We start from the raw sequence: 16123 nt of genomic DNA, 5'->3' as shown, positions 1-16123 counted from the left end.
AGGTTGAAAAAAGGGTTGTTTCGTTAGGAACAGCTTGACAAGGAACACTCGTTCAAGAAGGAGGTACAGGGTTCAACTACAAGGGTGCATATTGATAAACATCGCGTCTCCACGTTTTACATTAAAGGGATCGTATAGTTTTGGTTGAGACTTATTTGGTCATTTTTGGTGAGATAGTGAGAAACCTCTATGGAATATGAAAGAGCATGTAATTCCATGAGGATTTCAACGTTTATTTGATGAAAATTGGTTTTGAAATTGCTAAGATATCCAAAACAGAGTGATCCTATAATAAAGTGTGGGACCCACCTTTTATTACGATCGTTTTGTTTTACCTTGTTTTTGGATGTTTCAGCTATTTAAAACCCAATTTTCATCAAATAAACTTTGAATTAATCTTAAAATGGTATGCTCTGTACTATTTCATAAGTGTCTAGTTGGTATCTCGCAAAAAGTTAAAGCCCAATTTCCATCTTCACCAATACTGTACCATCCCTTTAAAGGGTAACTCCATATCCATGTACAAATTGATATTGGTTTAAGGAGTAAAATAAGACCAGAATTAAAGTACTTCAGTGGTTTGCAACAAAAGCGGACCTGAAATAGAGTTCGAAAGATAAGTTTTTATTTTGTTCACAGTACAGATGGATAATTAAAATAAGGTATGCAAATGAGCCGAAGGGATCGACTCAGGTCATCATCACCTAAGGCCCTATGTATTTCCCACAGGTATGTGAACAAATGAATTTTTACCTGAAATCAAGTTTATGATTGATAACTTGACGACGCAGTCCGTGCCGTTACAGGTGTTCATTCCTGGGTTATTGGTCATTGAAACACACAACAACAACAATGAACGACTCATGCGAGGGGTACAAGATTTTGTTTTTGCTGCCATGTTAAAGAAGGAATTTTCATGAAGGTTTTAACGGGGTACCCATGATATCATTACTTTATCTAAGTTGCTTTTGCAGTGCTTACTTATATACAGACGTGGAGCTTTTCATAAAACCTGTGAAGCTATAAAATCCTATGACCTGTTTTATTCGATTCATAAGAAATCTTATTTTGTGCGTTTGATTTCTACTGTACTCTTTACAGCCAACATAAAAAAAAAACTCTCTGGAAACATACTGACATAGAGCTTTTGGTAAAACTTGATGACTTGCGAAACTATAATAATCCTATGACCCGTTCTATTCGATTCATAAGAAATATTATCTTATGCGTTTAATCTCTACTGTATTCTTTACAGCCAACATAAAAACTCTCTGGAAACACATTTACTACTGGAGAATTAATCTCAGAAATGCAGGGGAAGGAAGACCGCCATCCTTTAGAATAATTGATTGTGGATTAACAAAGGTTTATACCTAGATTTTTCTTTTTACAGGAACGAATTTGCATTCCATTTGTAACAAAAGTTTCATTCAATTGGCAATGAATGTGAATGTTAAACTTAATTCCTAATCTTAAATAATGTGGTAAAAATAAATTTCCCCCATGGGAAAATTAACTGCATCTGTCTGGGTTTTTGTTTTCTGTATATGCTTGTCTCAAAACTCATAGATTTTTCCTCCTCTTTTTTTTTTTTTCGCTTTGCTTCCACCAATTCTTGTCTTATTTTTAAAACCCATAACGTCCTTGAGGTGATGATGGTAATGATACCCTTTTAAATCCCTGATCGATCCCTGTCTGTTGTTGCTGTTTTTCCTCACTTTTCAGGTTTATGCGGGTATACTCGGGACACGTGTTACAACATTATACATTGTGACGAAAATAGAACCCGTATCCATTTACCTGTCTTTCGTGTGTTTCAGTAGCAAAGATTTTACCATTTTGCATAATACAGTTCAACCTCGATTATCCGGCCTCCTTTTATGCGGAAATCTCTATTATCCCAACGCGTTCATGCAGTGAAGGACTTTTTTTTTTCATCCAAAACTTGAGAAAAAAAGTGACTTTCAGGGATCTATTTAACTAATTTCATAAGATGTGTATAATAGGTTTCTCAATATGTAATGACGTAAAGCATGTATGATTTTCACACAAAGATATACTTTATTTTTGTGATGAAGGGACTACTATTTTGCGCAGGCTAGCATTGATTAGACCTACACCAACGTTGCGGGGTATGCTGCCTGCCTACTTGGACGGCAGCTATATACATTAACATTGTGTCTCCCATATCCGGCCAATTCGCTTATCCGGATGAGCGCCGGTCCCGACATGTCCGGATAATCGAGGTCGAACTGTACATGTATTATGGTGACACGACGCTTTATCAGCTCAGGTAAAATGTGATCTTTTCTTTCGTGGTTTCCTTCCTCAGCTCATAATTTCCCCTTTGACATCACCTGGAGACAAAACAGATTATTAAAAAGAAATAGAATGGCTTGATTTGTTTCAACTACAGCTCTACGGTGAATTAACATGTATTAACACAATTATGATAAAACAGAATTTCGCGACATTTCATTATTTTTTTTATTATATTTTTTCATTTACTGACTCCACAAACATGCCTAGGGAAACTTCCCCTTTAAATAGCGCTAAGACATGTTGATTTAGAACAATACTAACGCCGGCAAAAACGGACCTTATAGTCATTGTTGTTTGTATATGTATTCTTCTCTTTCATGTCTGCATCACCAATGTCTATGCAATTGAAAACACAGTCAAATGACAATGTGTTTTTCTTCGACGAACAAAGAACATAATAGTCAAATGACAGTAAATAGTATAACCTTCCTTTACATACTTAAAATATCGTGTCAAATTTATGTTAACAGTTAACGTGTCTGAGATTACGCTCCGGTATTCTTGCACTACTATCATTAACTCTTTCAACAGAAATGGAAATCCACCAAAAAAAGAAGAAGAAATAATTCTCGTTATTTTGAAGTTTACGATGTTTTCGATCAGCATATCTTTATAGTAATGCCAGCTGTTGCACAGACTTTTCATAATTTGTCGGTGATTATTAACATAATTTGAAACAGATCATCCTTTACTCTCCACAAAAATCCCCTTAAGCTAGGTGTAAATCATCGTGCAAGAGGAAAACAGTGGGCGCGAATGTCATTGTCAAAAGCGGATGCATAGGAAAAAATATCCCCAAAATCATGGCTCCCCACTTGCAGTTTTGTTTACAGTTATCGTTTTAACAGTTGAAACTGTAATTTGAGAGATGTTTCAGCCATATACTAATAGCAAAAGTCAGGGTTGTCGTTTCGTTTCACATCTGGCCAAATTCACTTTATAACATCTTATTAAAGTAAAATATCTACCTCTGAAGATTGAGTTGTATAATGATACTAAACTAGCCGTGAGTAACACTTGGCCATACAATGTCATCCAGCAAAATCTATGCTGTCAATAGCATGGTGAAATTAACAACGTGTTTATTATCTAATACCACCTGAATGATATGGAATAGTATTGCCATTATCATTATGGTTTTCATTATTGTTACTATCATTATCATTATCACCACTGTTGTTCTGAAGGTTCGTTTATCTAAAAATGAAATAGGATTCGGAAATCCAGTATTTGGAAATCCAGTAATTCCAGTAGTTAATCCAGTAATTGGAAATTTGAAATAACGACTCTTCGTAATAACAACATTTCGGAATAAATCTGCAGAACGAGGAGTCTTTGGAATAACGAACTGCAACTTATGTTATCATACCTGTAAACTATTTCTGAAATACCTTGTGTGGGATGTATGATTATGGTAAATCGGATTATTCACTTATTTTCCTGTCTTGCCTTTATCTGATTATTGTCAACATTGCTTTTTTTTTTCCAATAACTTTGCTTCTGGACAATATGACAGATACTGGTAGTGTGCAGTTCCCCGCAGGTCATTTTTGTTTTCAGCATAACTTTTATTATAGAAATATATCTACATAAATATATCAACCAAACATGAGAGGTATTGAGGTTTTTTGTTTTGTTTTTGATTTCTTTTTTTTTCTTTTTTTACACTCCATGAAGAATACAAAGTATTTTTTTTTTATAATTATTGCGCACAATTGATTAAAGCTCTGTAAGGGGAATCACAAAGGGGACGGCGCTTAAAGATGATAATAAAACGGCATCCATAGTCTTATAATTTCAGAATCGAAGTACAGTTTGTTGTGCAGATCAATATGATAAAGCGAAAATGAAATATAAGGAAAAAGGATTATTGCTTCTCATTTTACGCGATCGAAAGCTTCGTCTGGAAGGAAATGGCAAGAGAAAGGGGAAAAACAACAACACCGGATACTTTTATAATGATCATCCAATCAGCAAAGAGTTATTCGAAACCTGAACCGATGTTGGTTCACATCCTGCCTGGCGGTCTATACAGATTTTGTTTGAATTGACTTAAGGAAACGACCTTGTCTTGTTCTCTACGTTTTCACTTTTGAATCTCTTACAGTCATTTGGTTGTTTCCGTAAGTGTAAATTTCTTTATCCGTTTATCTAAATCAATATAATGTAGGTCTATTGATATACCTATACCTGTATTAGTATCAATTCATTACTCTCTTTAGACTTGCCCACACAATACACACAAACACTTACATGTATCATGATATAAATATATCTTACAAATAAAGAAAATAACTGAAATAATATGGGATGATTTTGAAATAAAAACATGAAGATTGTAGAAGTCTGTATAATGGGTATCTATCTCACACTGTATAGTTCTTGCTATATATGTACTATATAATGTGAGGGGGGGGGGTGCCATTTGGCATTGAACTTAGGCCTATTCCCCTAAGCATAATATTATCCAATCCAAACAGAAAAAGGCACGATACATTATGTACGCCAAGCGTATAAGATTTTATACACATGTTATAAACATGTCATTATACATAATATGCAAAACATTGACACTTCATTGTGTGTGTGTGTGTGTGTGTGTGTGTGTGTGTTTGTGTGTCGGTGATGACCGCAAGGTCCCGCTATTTTCGTTTGAATACTTCGATGAAATCTACTCTACGAGTTTTGTTTGTTTTGTTTTGTTGGGTTTTTTTTTTTTTTAGCTCATAATGTCAGAGTACAACCGTAATACGACAAACCACACGGCAAAAGGCTTACAGAATGTCAAACACACAGATCTGTTATCGTCATCAAAAGTAGGAAATGTGTTCCTGACCTGGAAGTGTGTAAGATCCCTGCAAAGATAAAACAGTGACGTACAGTGTGTAATATTCGAACAAGCCTTGACAGTTGTTGCAGCAGAGTGCCAGGGGTAAAAAATTGATAGCACCGCAGATAGGATCAAAATGGATCGCTACGCTTCCACAGTTTTACCTGCTCTTGTACTTCTTGTTTCGTGCTATTTGACATCAGGTGTGTCAGCGCTAGAGGAGTATCCAAACTTTGTAGAAAGCACCACCGCTGATGGAATACTGAGGGGGGTTGAAAGAGAGGAGCCTGGGGCGAGGTATGCCGTGTATCTCGGGGTGCCATACGCCGAGCCGCCTGTCGGATCGCTGCGATTTATGCCTCCGAGAGAAATTTCCCCGTGGACTGGTATTAGAAATGCTACTGAGTAAGCTATAAAAGCATTTTTACTATATTTCCCAGAGTTACCTCTTAAAAACATTATAGTGATAATATTAATAACATCATAATTACTATACAGCTAGCAACTATTGACAATAAAGGAATTACTTGTTTAAAAATCTGTTCACATTCTGTATAATATCCCTTCTCTATACATTTGAGATTGCGTCCAATTTAAATGTTGAGCTATTCTAGTATGGTAATTTTCAGAAAAGTGGAACTTTGAATTACTGTTCCTATAACTGATTAGTCAATATGACCGTATCTTAAAGTTTGTCGTTTTGCGGTTGGCCTTGCGGAAGTGCATGCTCTTAGCAGCCTCTCATGAGCGTGATAAAAATGTGACTGTTCGGAAATGATGTTAGGGCATGATTTATTTATAACGTAATCATGTGTTGTCACATGAGATAACCAACACCGTAGACTTTCATTCAGCCTCGAACTTGAATCGTCTTATTCTTTGTATTCATTGTTTGTTTAATCAACTGAACAATTAATTAATGCAGTTTGATCTTATATAATCTAATTAAATTCTTTTCATTTCATTATGAGTTTTTTCTACTTATTTCGTTTCTTTTTCATGTTTTACTTATTAAGTGGGGGTGGAGGATCGAGGTGGAGGAGGGTTTACGGCATATGAAAAATTAGCTACCTTAATACTATAAAAACTACCTAATTTACAAAAGATAAACAAAACAACCGATGTAACAGACGTTGTTTATACTGTTAAAAGATATTCGACTCATCATTTGACTGGATGAATATATTCAAAAGAAACTTGTGTTATTGTAAAGAAAACAAATTGAAAGAATTTAATTTTAAGATTTTGTATAATTTACTACCAGTAAAAAGAATTTGTACAGATAGCATATCAAAAGAGATGCAAAATGTGAAAAAAAAACCAGTAACATGATATTCTTGTATTTTCAGTTATGGGTATGTGATGTCAGCAAATTGAGATGTAATGCAGTCATTTCAATGGTTATCTATACACTGTATTTTAATTTTTTCGCAAGGGGTCTCCAAAGTTGATAGCCACATTTGGAATTTGCCGTTTTTATACTTAAGCATTCAATTGTAATCTTTAATCAAATTACCAAAACAAGAGGAATATATTCCGTGTACGTTGAGTGCAATTACTATGGCAACTATGATCTAATTGGTTAAAAAAAGAGAAAAAAACAGATTCTGGGGTAATCTAAAGGGCGATTACCGGACTGACTCGCTAATACCAATAGATAAGCGATTCTGAATTTATTTATTAGCAAGCACTGTCATCTCTAAAAACATTATACATTGTACTAGCAGATAAACATGGCAACATGGCAATTCAATAATTATACAGAGGTATAAAAGGAAGAAATCGCTACCAGTGATTTGGAAAGATACTGACAGTCACTCTGCAATATTGTACCTAAGTTCGATGATGTACACAATAACCTGACGTTAGATATGCTTGCGACAAACATTATTTTACATCATGACGTTAACAACAGGGCCGCTGACCCGTGTATTCGCCAACTGCCACTAGCACATGACGATGGCGGGCCTCAATTTGGCGGAACTACAGACTGCCTGACGCTGGATATCTACGTGCCATCCACAGCCGCGGGGACCCAATCTGGGAATGTGAGTGGAAATGCCTCCTCCTCTCATGCCGATGGAACCGGAAGAGGAAAGGCTGTTCTAGCCTACATTACTAGCGGTGACCCGGAAGTGGGCAGGGACGGTTCAACCAAGTTGACCCGTGATGAGATCATCGTGGTCGTAATAAGACATCGCGTTGGTGTCTTTGGATATCTATCTGTTGGTACGTATTTCATGCATTATATCACTTTAATTTAACACATTTCCCACTCTTTCCCCCACTTTGTTGTTCACTCGTTTTGACATCATAAACATTGAATCATTTGGCAGCAGTTGTAAATGCATTCACTGCGTAACCGCGTAACCAGTTTTGAGGTTTCCATTGTATTTATACTCATAACATATTTTGAAAAGAGCTGTAGGTGTACCTGATATCTTTCTTTTTTTTTTTTCTTTTCACTCACCGCCGCACAGCTTGGAATAACGTACCACAGATTTAAAGTCAGTAGTACTGACAACCGATGTTTAACCCAACCGATTTTCAATCCAATCTTTCATAGAATGGTAGGACCTAATGATATTTTCACCGAATTTTCAGTTAATACATTTACAGTATCAGCATTTGACATGTTGGCTACTTTTCTTGTGTTCCTAATGTGAGTGTAGTTGTTAAGATTCTTCGGAGAGAACAGAGAAAACAGTTTCGTGACTCGTAAATACAAGTCGGTGATCCAGAATTCTTCGACGTCCAAACAATAAAGGCAGTAACATCGTCCATTCACCCATCACGGGTGAATGCTCTGAATGCTCGCCAGCCAGACAGAGCCTTAGAAGTGACTCGAACGAGTCACGAAACTGTTCTATCCGTGATTTTCACAAGTCCAGTCTAACAGATTTATTAACGCATTTTCAGATAAGAAATGATAATCAAATGTGTTTAATACCAATAGTTGATTGTATGTTGTATTTTGAAATCATTACCCTTCTTTATTTATTTATTTATTTATTTATTTATCTATCTATTTATTCATTTATTTATTTATTTATTTATTTTTTTTTTTTTTGGGGGGGGGGGGATACGCAGGTACCCCAGATGCTCCAGGAAACCTTGGTCTCTTAGACCAGGAGCTAGCTCTCAGGTGGATACAGAGGAACGTTGGCTTCCTTGGTGGCGATCCGAATCGAGTTACATTGTTCGGTGGCTACCAGTCATACGTCAGTCTGCACCTTTACACCACGAGCGACACCGGCCATGGACCGCTATTCCAACGGCTAATCGACGACGGTGGAGCTACGACACCCGGAGACATTCTTCAAGAACCACCTGTTGATGCCACGTACGAATTAGGCGTCCTGCTTAACTGCACCGTCTCGGAGAAAAGTGTGCTTCTGCAGTGTTTACGTTCAAGATCAGAGAATGACATTGTCGCTCTTGTGGCTGTGCTTAATGGTGATGAAAATGTATCAAATATCTGGCGACCATTTTTCGATACAAACGTAATGTCAACGTCTATTACTCGGCAAAATGTCGACGTCATTGTTGGGTTTTCCTCTGCTGACAACGAGATTGGTCTACGAGCGGCAAGAAATCGAAATATTGACTTCGTTGGTAACGGTATCCTACCTCCATTTTTATACAATGTCTCTACGAAACTTTCTCGTGTTGAACCCGGTCTCTCTGGAAGTAGTCTTCTACAAACCCTCATCCGACAGCAATATGGTGACTGGTCACAACCGGAAACGCAAAGTTCGTTGGGATTTGTAAACTCGGCGGAAGTTGTGAATGACCTCGATATTCTCTTGCCGGGTTTTTCCTTCCTCGAAGACGTAACCAGTGAATCGCCCACATCAGACGTGTATCTATTTGTGTGCGAATCAAACATGACCAACCCACACAAATCTCGCCTGCTGGACATCTTAGGGTTTCTCGGCATGAACTCCAGCCAGGCATTACGATTGGATGAAGAGCGCCAACTATCGGATGACATTCGTCACTACTTCATAAATTTCATCATCGATGGGTATGTAGAGTGATCTTTTCCATGTTATTAGCAGTGCTACCACACAGTGCGTCATTTCTAATTATGCTTGTCGTGTTCACAATTTTGAAGGCTCGTTATGGGAGATTCGTTGCGTGAAAATTTCGTTCTATTTGTGAAATGACAATGTCATGACGAAAGGAAATTGGGAAATTCAGAAAGAATTCAATTTAATTCAAATTCAATTAAAATCTTAGTTTCATTTATTCATACTTTTATGAAGATAATGATGCTTCGTCTTGGTTCATGGTGCATTGTATGTGCTAGAACGGAGTTTAGTCCGGATTAAGCACCAGATTTATGTCTACATGACTGTTTTGTAAAGCATCATCCATGATTTTGCAATTTTTTTTTATTTTAATTGTTCAGCGATCCAAACAGAAATCGATCTGGCGAAATGAATGACAGCCTTACTCCAAACTGGCCGACGTACGATACAGCAGACAGACGTCACCTTGCGTTCACACTTACCGGCATAGAGGTCGGCGACCATTACAAGGCGAGTGATGTGGCATTTTGGAAAGTAACGCTCCCTCAGGTGGAGAGCTACCTGGATACAACGGGCTGTGATATCACCTTACCTGGCAACACCGTTACGACGACTGGAGCAGAACTGAACACATCTCCTACATTGATATCCGACTCGTCTCTCTACAATGACACCAGTGGAACGACAACGAGTCCTTCAGATCAGGTTGTAGTCCACATACCAAAACTTCGTTTGGAGCTCACAGCTCACCAAGCTAGCACGGTTATCCAAGTCCTGCTGGCATTGTCAATCATCTTCATCTGTCTGGTAATCGCTCTCGTTTTCGTAGTCGTGAAGACACGGCTGGCTCCCCAAGCGAGTCTCGAGAAGCCTCGACCAAGGAGGGGAGCGGCCGCGAAAAAGAGCATCCGTGGCTCGAGCACGGCGTGGTTGTGGAAGCCCAGAGACCGTGATGACGCCACGGCCGATGATGCCGAGGTGGCCCAGAGTATTCAGGACATACTAAAGTTGGACACGAAGATTTAGGATAATCAGTTATTCATAGCGGTATAGTCTCGTGTACTTATACGTTTGTAAATATCTTTATAACTGCTGAAAGTCAAACGAAACAAGAGAAGTAAAATGAAACAAGAAACCCAAGTCGAATGAACAGAAAAACAACAATAAGAACACCAATAGAAACAGCATCGAACGCCATCTTACGCATAATTGGGAAGTAGGTCTCCTATTCCTGAATGATACATTTTTAAAGTATTTTTGTCTATTTTTTGAAGGGAAGAACACTTAGAGGTTGAAATAATTTTTAAATTTTCTTCAAGGGAAATCAGAAAGGAGCAATTCTCCCGAAACATATGGAAATGACCATGCACTATATTAGTTTAAAACTATTGTTGTAAATCATGCCAACCATGCACTCTAAGAAAAAAAGGTTCTCAAATGGTTCTCGTCGGCTCCAAAATGGTTCTCATCAGATGGTTCTCGCAAAATGGTTCCGATGAGCACCTATAAATGGTTCCCAATCGAAATGGTTCCGTTCGTCACCATTTGCTAGTATGCGATCCAGTCCCCGAGTGTTATTTGTGGTACTCCTGCAGGTCAAACAATATCTTTAGGTCCACTTTCATTTTTCCCCTTGCTGTATATTCGAATGCCAGATGTAAGAATCACCAAAACTGTGGTATTGGTACAAAAATATTGTATGTGTTTCTACTGCTGTGATCATAAAAAGTACATATTGTTTTTATCGTAGACTAATGACTTCTCTTGGCTGCGTGCCAACTGACAGCTGCCACCATCCAATTTTAGCGCTCGATCAGATATGCGTACGCGTAAACGTACACATACTAGTACTGCACTGTAGGACTATGTAACCGCGGCTATTGTATCCCTGGCCTGCCTGCACCTATGCAAACCTACCACCGCACAGCGGCAGAGTGCCAATGCAATACCCATGCATGCATGACAGCAGACGGCTAGTGTATGTAGACACTACACATAAACACATCACACCCATAACGAGCGGCACCCGGTAACGTTAGACGTTAATTTTGACAAAGTGGACTGGAAACATGTCACTGTCAATTCCATTTTCGCCATGGCAGTCATCACAATTTAGGAGAAGAGGTAAGATTTTTAGTTTTAATGTGGTTTTATCTCACTTTTAGATGACATTCGTTGGTACAAAATCAAGTTAGAATGTTACGTGTTACTGTTAGATTCATCACTCACTGCACTCAGTTTTCGTTTTCAGTCAGTGATTAACCTTAACGGTTAGCTAGATCCTAACATGTTAATGTTAGATCTAATTTGATCGAAGCTGCTATCTTGTGTAATGTTTACCAGGTACAGTAGATCCAGATCTAACAATAACATGTTAGGCCTGACACTTCTCCCAATTAGAAATTTGGCATACCGGTAGCAATGGCTCATGGGCTAGCCCGAACAGACGCCGTGCGGGGCCGGAGCATGGCTGTCACGTTTTTACAGCGACTGGGCAGGGCTAAGTTACTTAGCTAGGTATGCATTATTTGTAACGTTTAGACATTTCTATGCCTATTAAAAATAGAGTCTACTGACTCCGAAACATAGCCCAAACGCCGAACGCAAAGATAACTGTGTACAAAGAGCGCCCCGGGGTAAGGTCTATACCGTCTACATGCAATAAGGAAATTTGTTCTATATTCGCACTTATAATAACTGTCAGTGTTAACGTTAGAGCCAATAGAGGTCTGTCCACAGCCCAGTAGGCCTAACTGTTAGGTCAAAATCTCTTCAGTATGTTTTCAGGCTTGTTCTAAGTGACGAGTTACGTCATGTAATGCTGTGTTCTGTTTATCGAATTATAGCAATGAAATTGTTTTATTAACGCGGTGTAGGTCTATTGTATCTTTCAATTCATATATCAGGGAAGTGGACACACCAACATGCACAGCAACCAGGGAACAAGTAAGTCTGGCCGGGACAATGAAGCAGTACGTACGTGTTCGGGTCGCTGGTGCGGTTAGGGAAAAAGGTAGACTCTACATTGATCAGAGAGACAGCCCGTGACAGACCGTTGACAACATCGGCCAGAACCGTAGGCTTAACACTAGCCAAGAATGAGGTGGGCGGCCACAAGAATTCATCGATCAGAATATCAAAGAGCCCGGGATAGCCCATTTGCAGCATCAGCTAGAACCCTGGGCTAGTCAAGAATGAGCTGTGTGGCTAAGACGATACATCGATCAGAATGACAGCCTGTGATAGCCCGTTGACAGCATCAAACAGAACCGATGGGCTAGTCAAGAATGAGCTGGGTGACCAAAAGAATACATCGATCAGAATGACAATTTTAGCCCGATAGCCCGTTGACAGCATCGACCAGAAACCTACGCTAGCCAAGAGTGAGCTGAGTCAAAGAAAAAACACTGATGCTGCCAGAGAAAACCTTTGAGAAATATGTAGATAGGGTAGGTAAGTCCGTTTGCATTGACTTATAGTGTATTTTATAGCTGCTCTTTCAGAATCTGGTCAACCAAATATTCATGTCAGGCGACTTTTTGTTGGTTTGTGTGATGGAGGGTCACATGTTTTGTTATGATCCCAATACAATATTTGGAACTTACAATGTACCAGTGATAATGTTTCACTATAATTTGCATTTAACAGCTTTGAATCAACTGTAGGGGGGGGGGGGGGGGGGTAGACGTAATGAGATCAGACCAGATGCCAATCTTAGAAGTGGAGTCATTCATAGTTCTAAACTTTAAAAGCACAAACGGAAAATGCTCTTTATACTTCTCCAGTCATTGTGTGGTCGATTTCTGCACATTTTTAAAGTTTGCACGTAGACAGGTAAAACTTATTGCATTAATACCCACGCAGGAATTACATATTGTGTAGAGAATTGAAGATTATGTAATTTATTTCAAAGCACTGATGCACCTTTTGTCACCAGTTTATATTGCTATTGCAGAAATACAAAATGTACATGTATGTGGTGGTGGTGTTTAAAAGACTGTTGGCAAATTTGGTGAACAAAATGACAAATGCTAACAACATATTATTGTCATAGGCAGGTTATAGGACAGCAAATTCAAACCTCAGCTTTAGGCCTGCATTGTATATAGTTTACTCTAATGAATTTGTTGCTCTGCTTTAAAAAAAAAAGTGTAAATGAAGAGTTTGTTCGCAAAAACCGATAAGTCCATATTTGCCAAATGGAGATATTTGCGATTAAAGATCAAGAAATATAAAGAGAACAATAAGAAAATTTTTGCTTCTTTTGACCATAACTTAAAAAATGTACCTTTATATGTAGTAACCAATATAAAAGGTATTATTTTGTACTTTATGACAGAGACCGTACTTCAAAATCTTCAAAAATGGACTTATCGGTTTTTGCTATCAAACTCTTCAAATTTTTATCGATTCCCAATGTTATATATTTTAGATCATGGTTGAGGAGTTTTGTTCATTCATGCTTGTGAAACTGTGTGGGTGTGGTATCCTAGCTCTTTTCCCCTTTGGATTCTTATTATCCTTCTCATTATAAAACAATGTGTTCTTTTCTTTTCTTTTCTTTTTTTTTTTGGTGTGTTTTCGTAGGACATGCTGTAAATTGTCATAAGTCATGATTAACCTGAATTGATACTCTTCTTGTATTTGCAGTTGTATAGATGTTTCTATGGTGCTTTCAAATTGCAGAACAACAACAACAAAAAAGGTCACTCGTATACAAACAAAGATAAATCAATTCAAGTACTCGACGTTATGAATGTGAAGTGAAGTGAAGCGAAGAAGTGTAAAGCTTATCCTATCCCAAGTATCATACCAGCAATATAATATATGTTTTCTGTGACAATACCAAAGGTCCTGTTTAATGGAATTGTTTTCCTGCCCTTTGTAGTTGCTTTTAGGACAAATATGCGTTAAAAAAAAAAAAAAAACACCGAACAAACTAGCAAATATGTGGAAAAAGTTCCTCATACTACTTAAGCAGGTAATGAACTTGACTTCTGCCTATCTTAAGACTTACACAATTACTGTATCTCATCCATGCAGGAATTATTTCACAGAGAATTAGAAATTTTGTTATGTATTTCAAAAGCCTGATGCACCTCTTGCTATTTCATATCATCTGTACAGAGATGTGTGATGGTGTTTGTGGGAAAAAATTAGTGAACAAATGAAAATATTTTGTTCAGAATATTTGACAGATTATAACATGAAAAATACAAACCTGAACTTTAGATTGTAAAAGTGAAGGTGAATAAATACATTTCTGCGAATTTGTGAAAGAGCAAATTTCTATGGTTTTCAGTTATTGAGTAATGTTTCATGAAAAAATATTGGTGAATGTCATGTACATGTATTCATGCTTGTGAAAGTGTGTGTGCATGGGTGTGTTATCCTTGCTCTTTTTTTTCTAGTGTCACTGATAATGTATGATATGCTGATGTATTGCTAATATACATGTTTTGAACGTATGTTTGACTGATCAGATGAAATTCAGATGAATTCATTTCATTTCAAATGAGTTTGTGATGCACATTTTCAATGCAGATAGGTAATGTACCTTTAAGAATGGTGCCAGTGAAGCACCTTACCAGCACTGCATGTGAAACACACCAAAAATACACAGACATCAATTCACATACTACATTCTAAGAAAAAAAAAAGGTTCTTTTGAGCACCATTAAATGGTTCTCAGCACTGTCACAATAGCGACACCTTTTTTGGAGCCTGTGAGAACCTTTTTTAAATGGTGCCTGTCAGCACCTTTTAACATTGGTGCCCATTAGAACCTTTTCCAATGAAATGGTTCCCATGAGCACCTTCTGAAAAGAGTCAAAAAGGTGCCCATCTTTAGTCAAAAAGGTGCCCATGGGCACCTTTTAAATGGTACTCACGAGCACCATTTCATCGGGAAAAAGGTTCTAATGGGCACCTTTTGCAAAAGGTGCCGACAAGCACCATTTAGAAAAGGTTCTCACGAGCACCTAAAAGGGTGTCGCTATTGTGACAGTGCTGAGAACCATTTAATGGTGCTCAAAAGAACCTTTTTTTCTAAGAGTGTGTCTAAGTAAGTAAAAATGTAAGTATTGTGAACGTGACTTTCTTATGAAAGATAGTTTGAATTGTGTTATTGATTACACTATTTTGTAAATGCTCAGGGAGCTCATCTGTCTGAGTAGCTACTGGCAACTGACTGCAAAAATATTTTCAAGACGAGACAATTTAGACGAAGAGCATTTATGTGATAAATCGTGTTTATCCTGGCAAGTTTCATTAGATAGTAAAGATTTACTACTTTACATTAAATTTGATTTGATATTCTCTCAAGAGATGAGCATAAAAATATTGTTTTAACGTTTTTTCCTCAACTTCATAAGGATTCAGCATTTTGTCAGAATTGATGAGAGCTGTCTCTTTATTACAGGATGATAATCACGGATAATAGAAAAAATACGGTTCAGTAAATAATTTGTTGACATAATTTCGGAATCGTATTTTGATTTCGAATTGGCGTATGTTTGTGTTAGCTTCCAATTATTACTACCGCACACCGTTCTCATGTTTGTTTTTGGGTGTTTTTTTTGTGTTTTTTTTTTTGTGTGTGGTTTTTTTTTTTTTTTTAGTGGTTGGGTGTCAAAGCTAAGTTAAATCCCTCCTTGATTTATATATCCCGTGGTCAGTAATGACTTTTCATGAACTGACTGCTAGTTTAAACAAGAAAGTGCGTTAACCAACTGCTCTTCATGAAAATGCCTAGCCAGCACGTGGTCATGCCATTCCATGGATAACATGATTTTGAAAACAGTGCGCGGGGGCTAGACAACATCAATTTTATTTGATATTTCGCAGATCTATCCATCGACGTAAAACTTTAATGTCAGCCATGAAAGAACAAGCACGCAGTACATATCAGGCTTAATATTAAAACCAGAACTTCACA

At 37.7% G+C, this 16123-nt stretch overlaps 1 protein-coding gene across 1 annotated transcript; it reads left to right on the top strand.

The window, feature by feature from the left end:
• The first annotated feature begins 3930 nt into the window (after window positions 1-3930).
• On the top strand, window positions 3931-9192 carry LOC140234962 (pyrethroid hydrolase Ces2a-like). Its single transcript, XM_072315000.1, has 4 exons — window positions 3931-3937; window positions 5356-5538; window positions 7103-7381; window positions 8279-9192. Exons 1-4 carry the CDS (start codon window positions 3931-3933, stop codon window positions 9190-9192), a joined length of 1383 nt encoding a protein of 460 aa, XP_072171101.1.
• Window positions 9193-16123: the final 6931 nt, after the last annotated feature.

This window comes from Diadema setosum, chromosome 11, assembly GCF_964275005.1.
Source record: "Diadema setosum chromosome 11, eeDiaSeto1, whole genome shotgun sequence".
NCBI classification, from domain to species: Eukaryota; Metazoa; Echinodermata; class Echinoidea; order Diadematoida; family Diadematidae; genus Diadema; species Diadema setosum.
Note: the sequence above shows the minus strand (reverse complement) of the source record. Positions and strands in the feature narration are given on the sequence as shown.

What these genes read in the sequence shown, in the direction of transcription:
- LOC140234962 (XM_072315000.1), top strand. An exon ending in AGAAATTTCCCCGTGGACTG is followed by an intron (nt 5,539 to 7,102) that starts GTATTAGAAATG and finishes AACTGCCACTAG; the next exon opens with CACATGACGATGGCGGGCCT. An exon ending in CTTTGGATATCTATCTGTTG is followed by an intron (nt 7,382 to 8,278) that starts GTACGTATTTCA and finishes TTGGTCTCTTAG; the next exon opens with ACCAGGAGCTAGCTCTCAGG.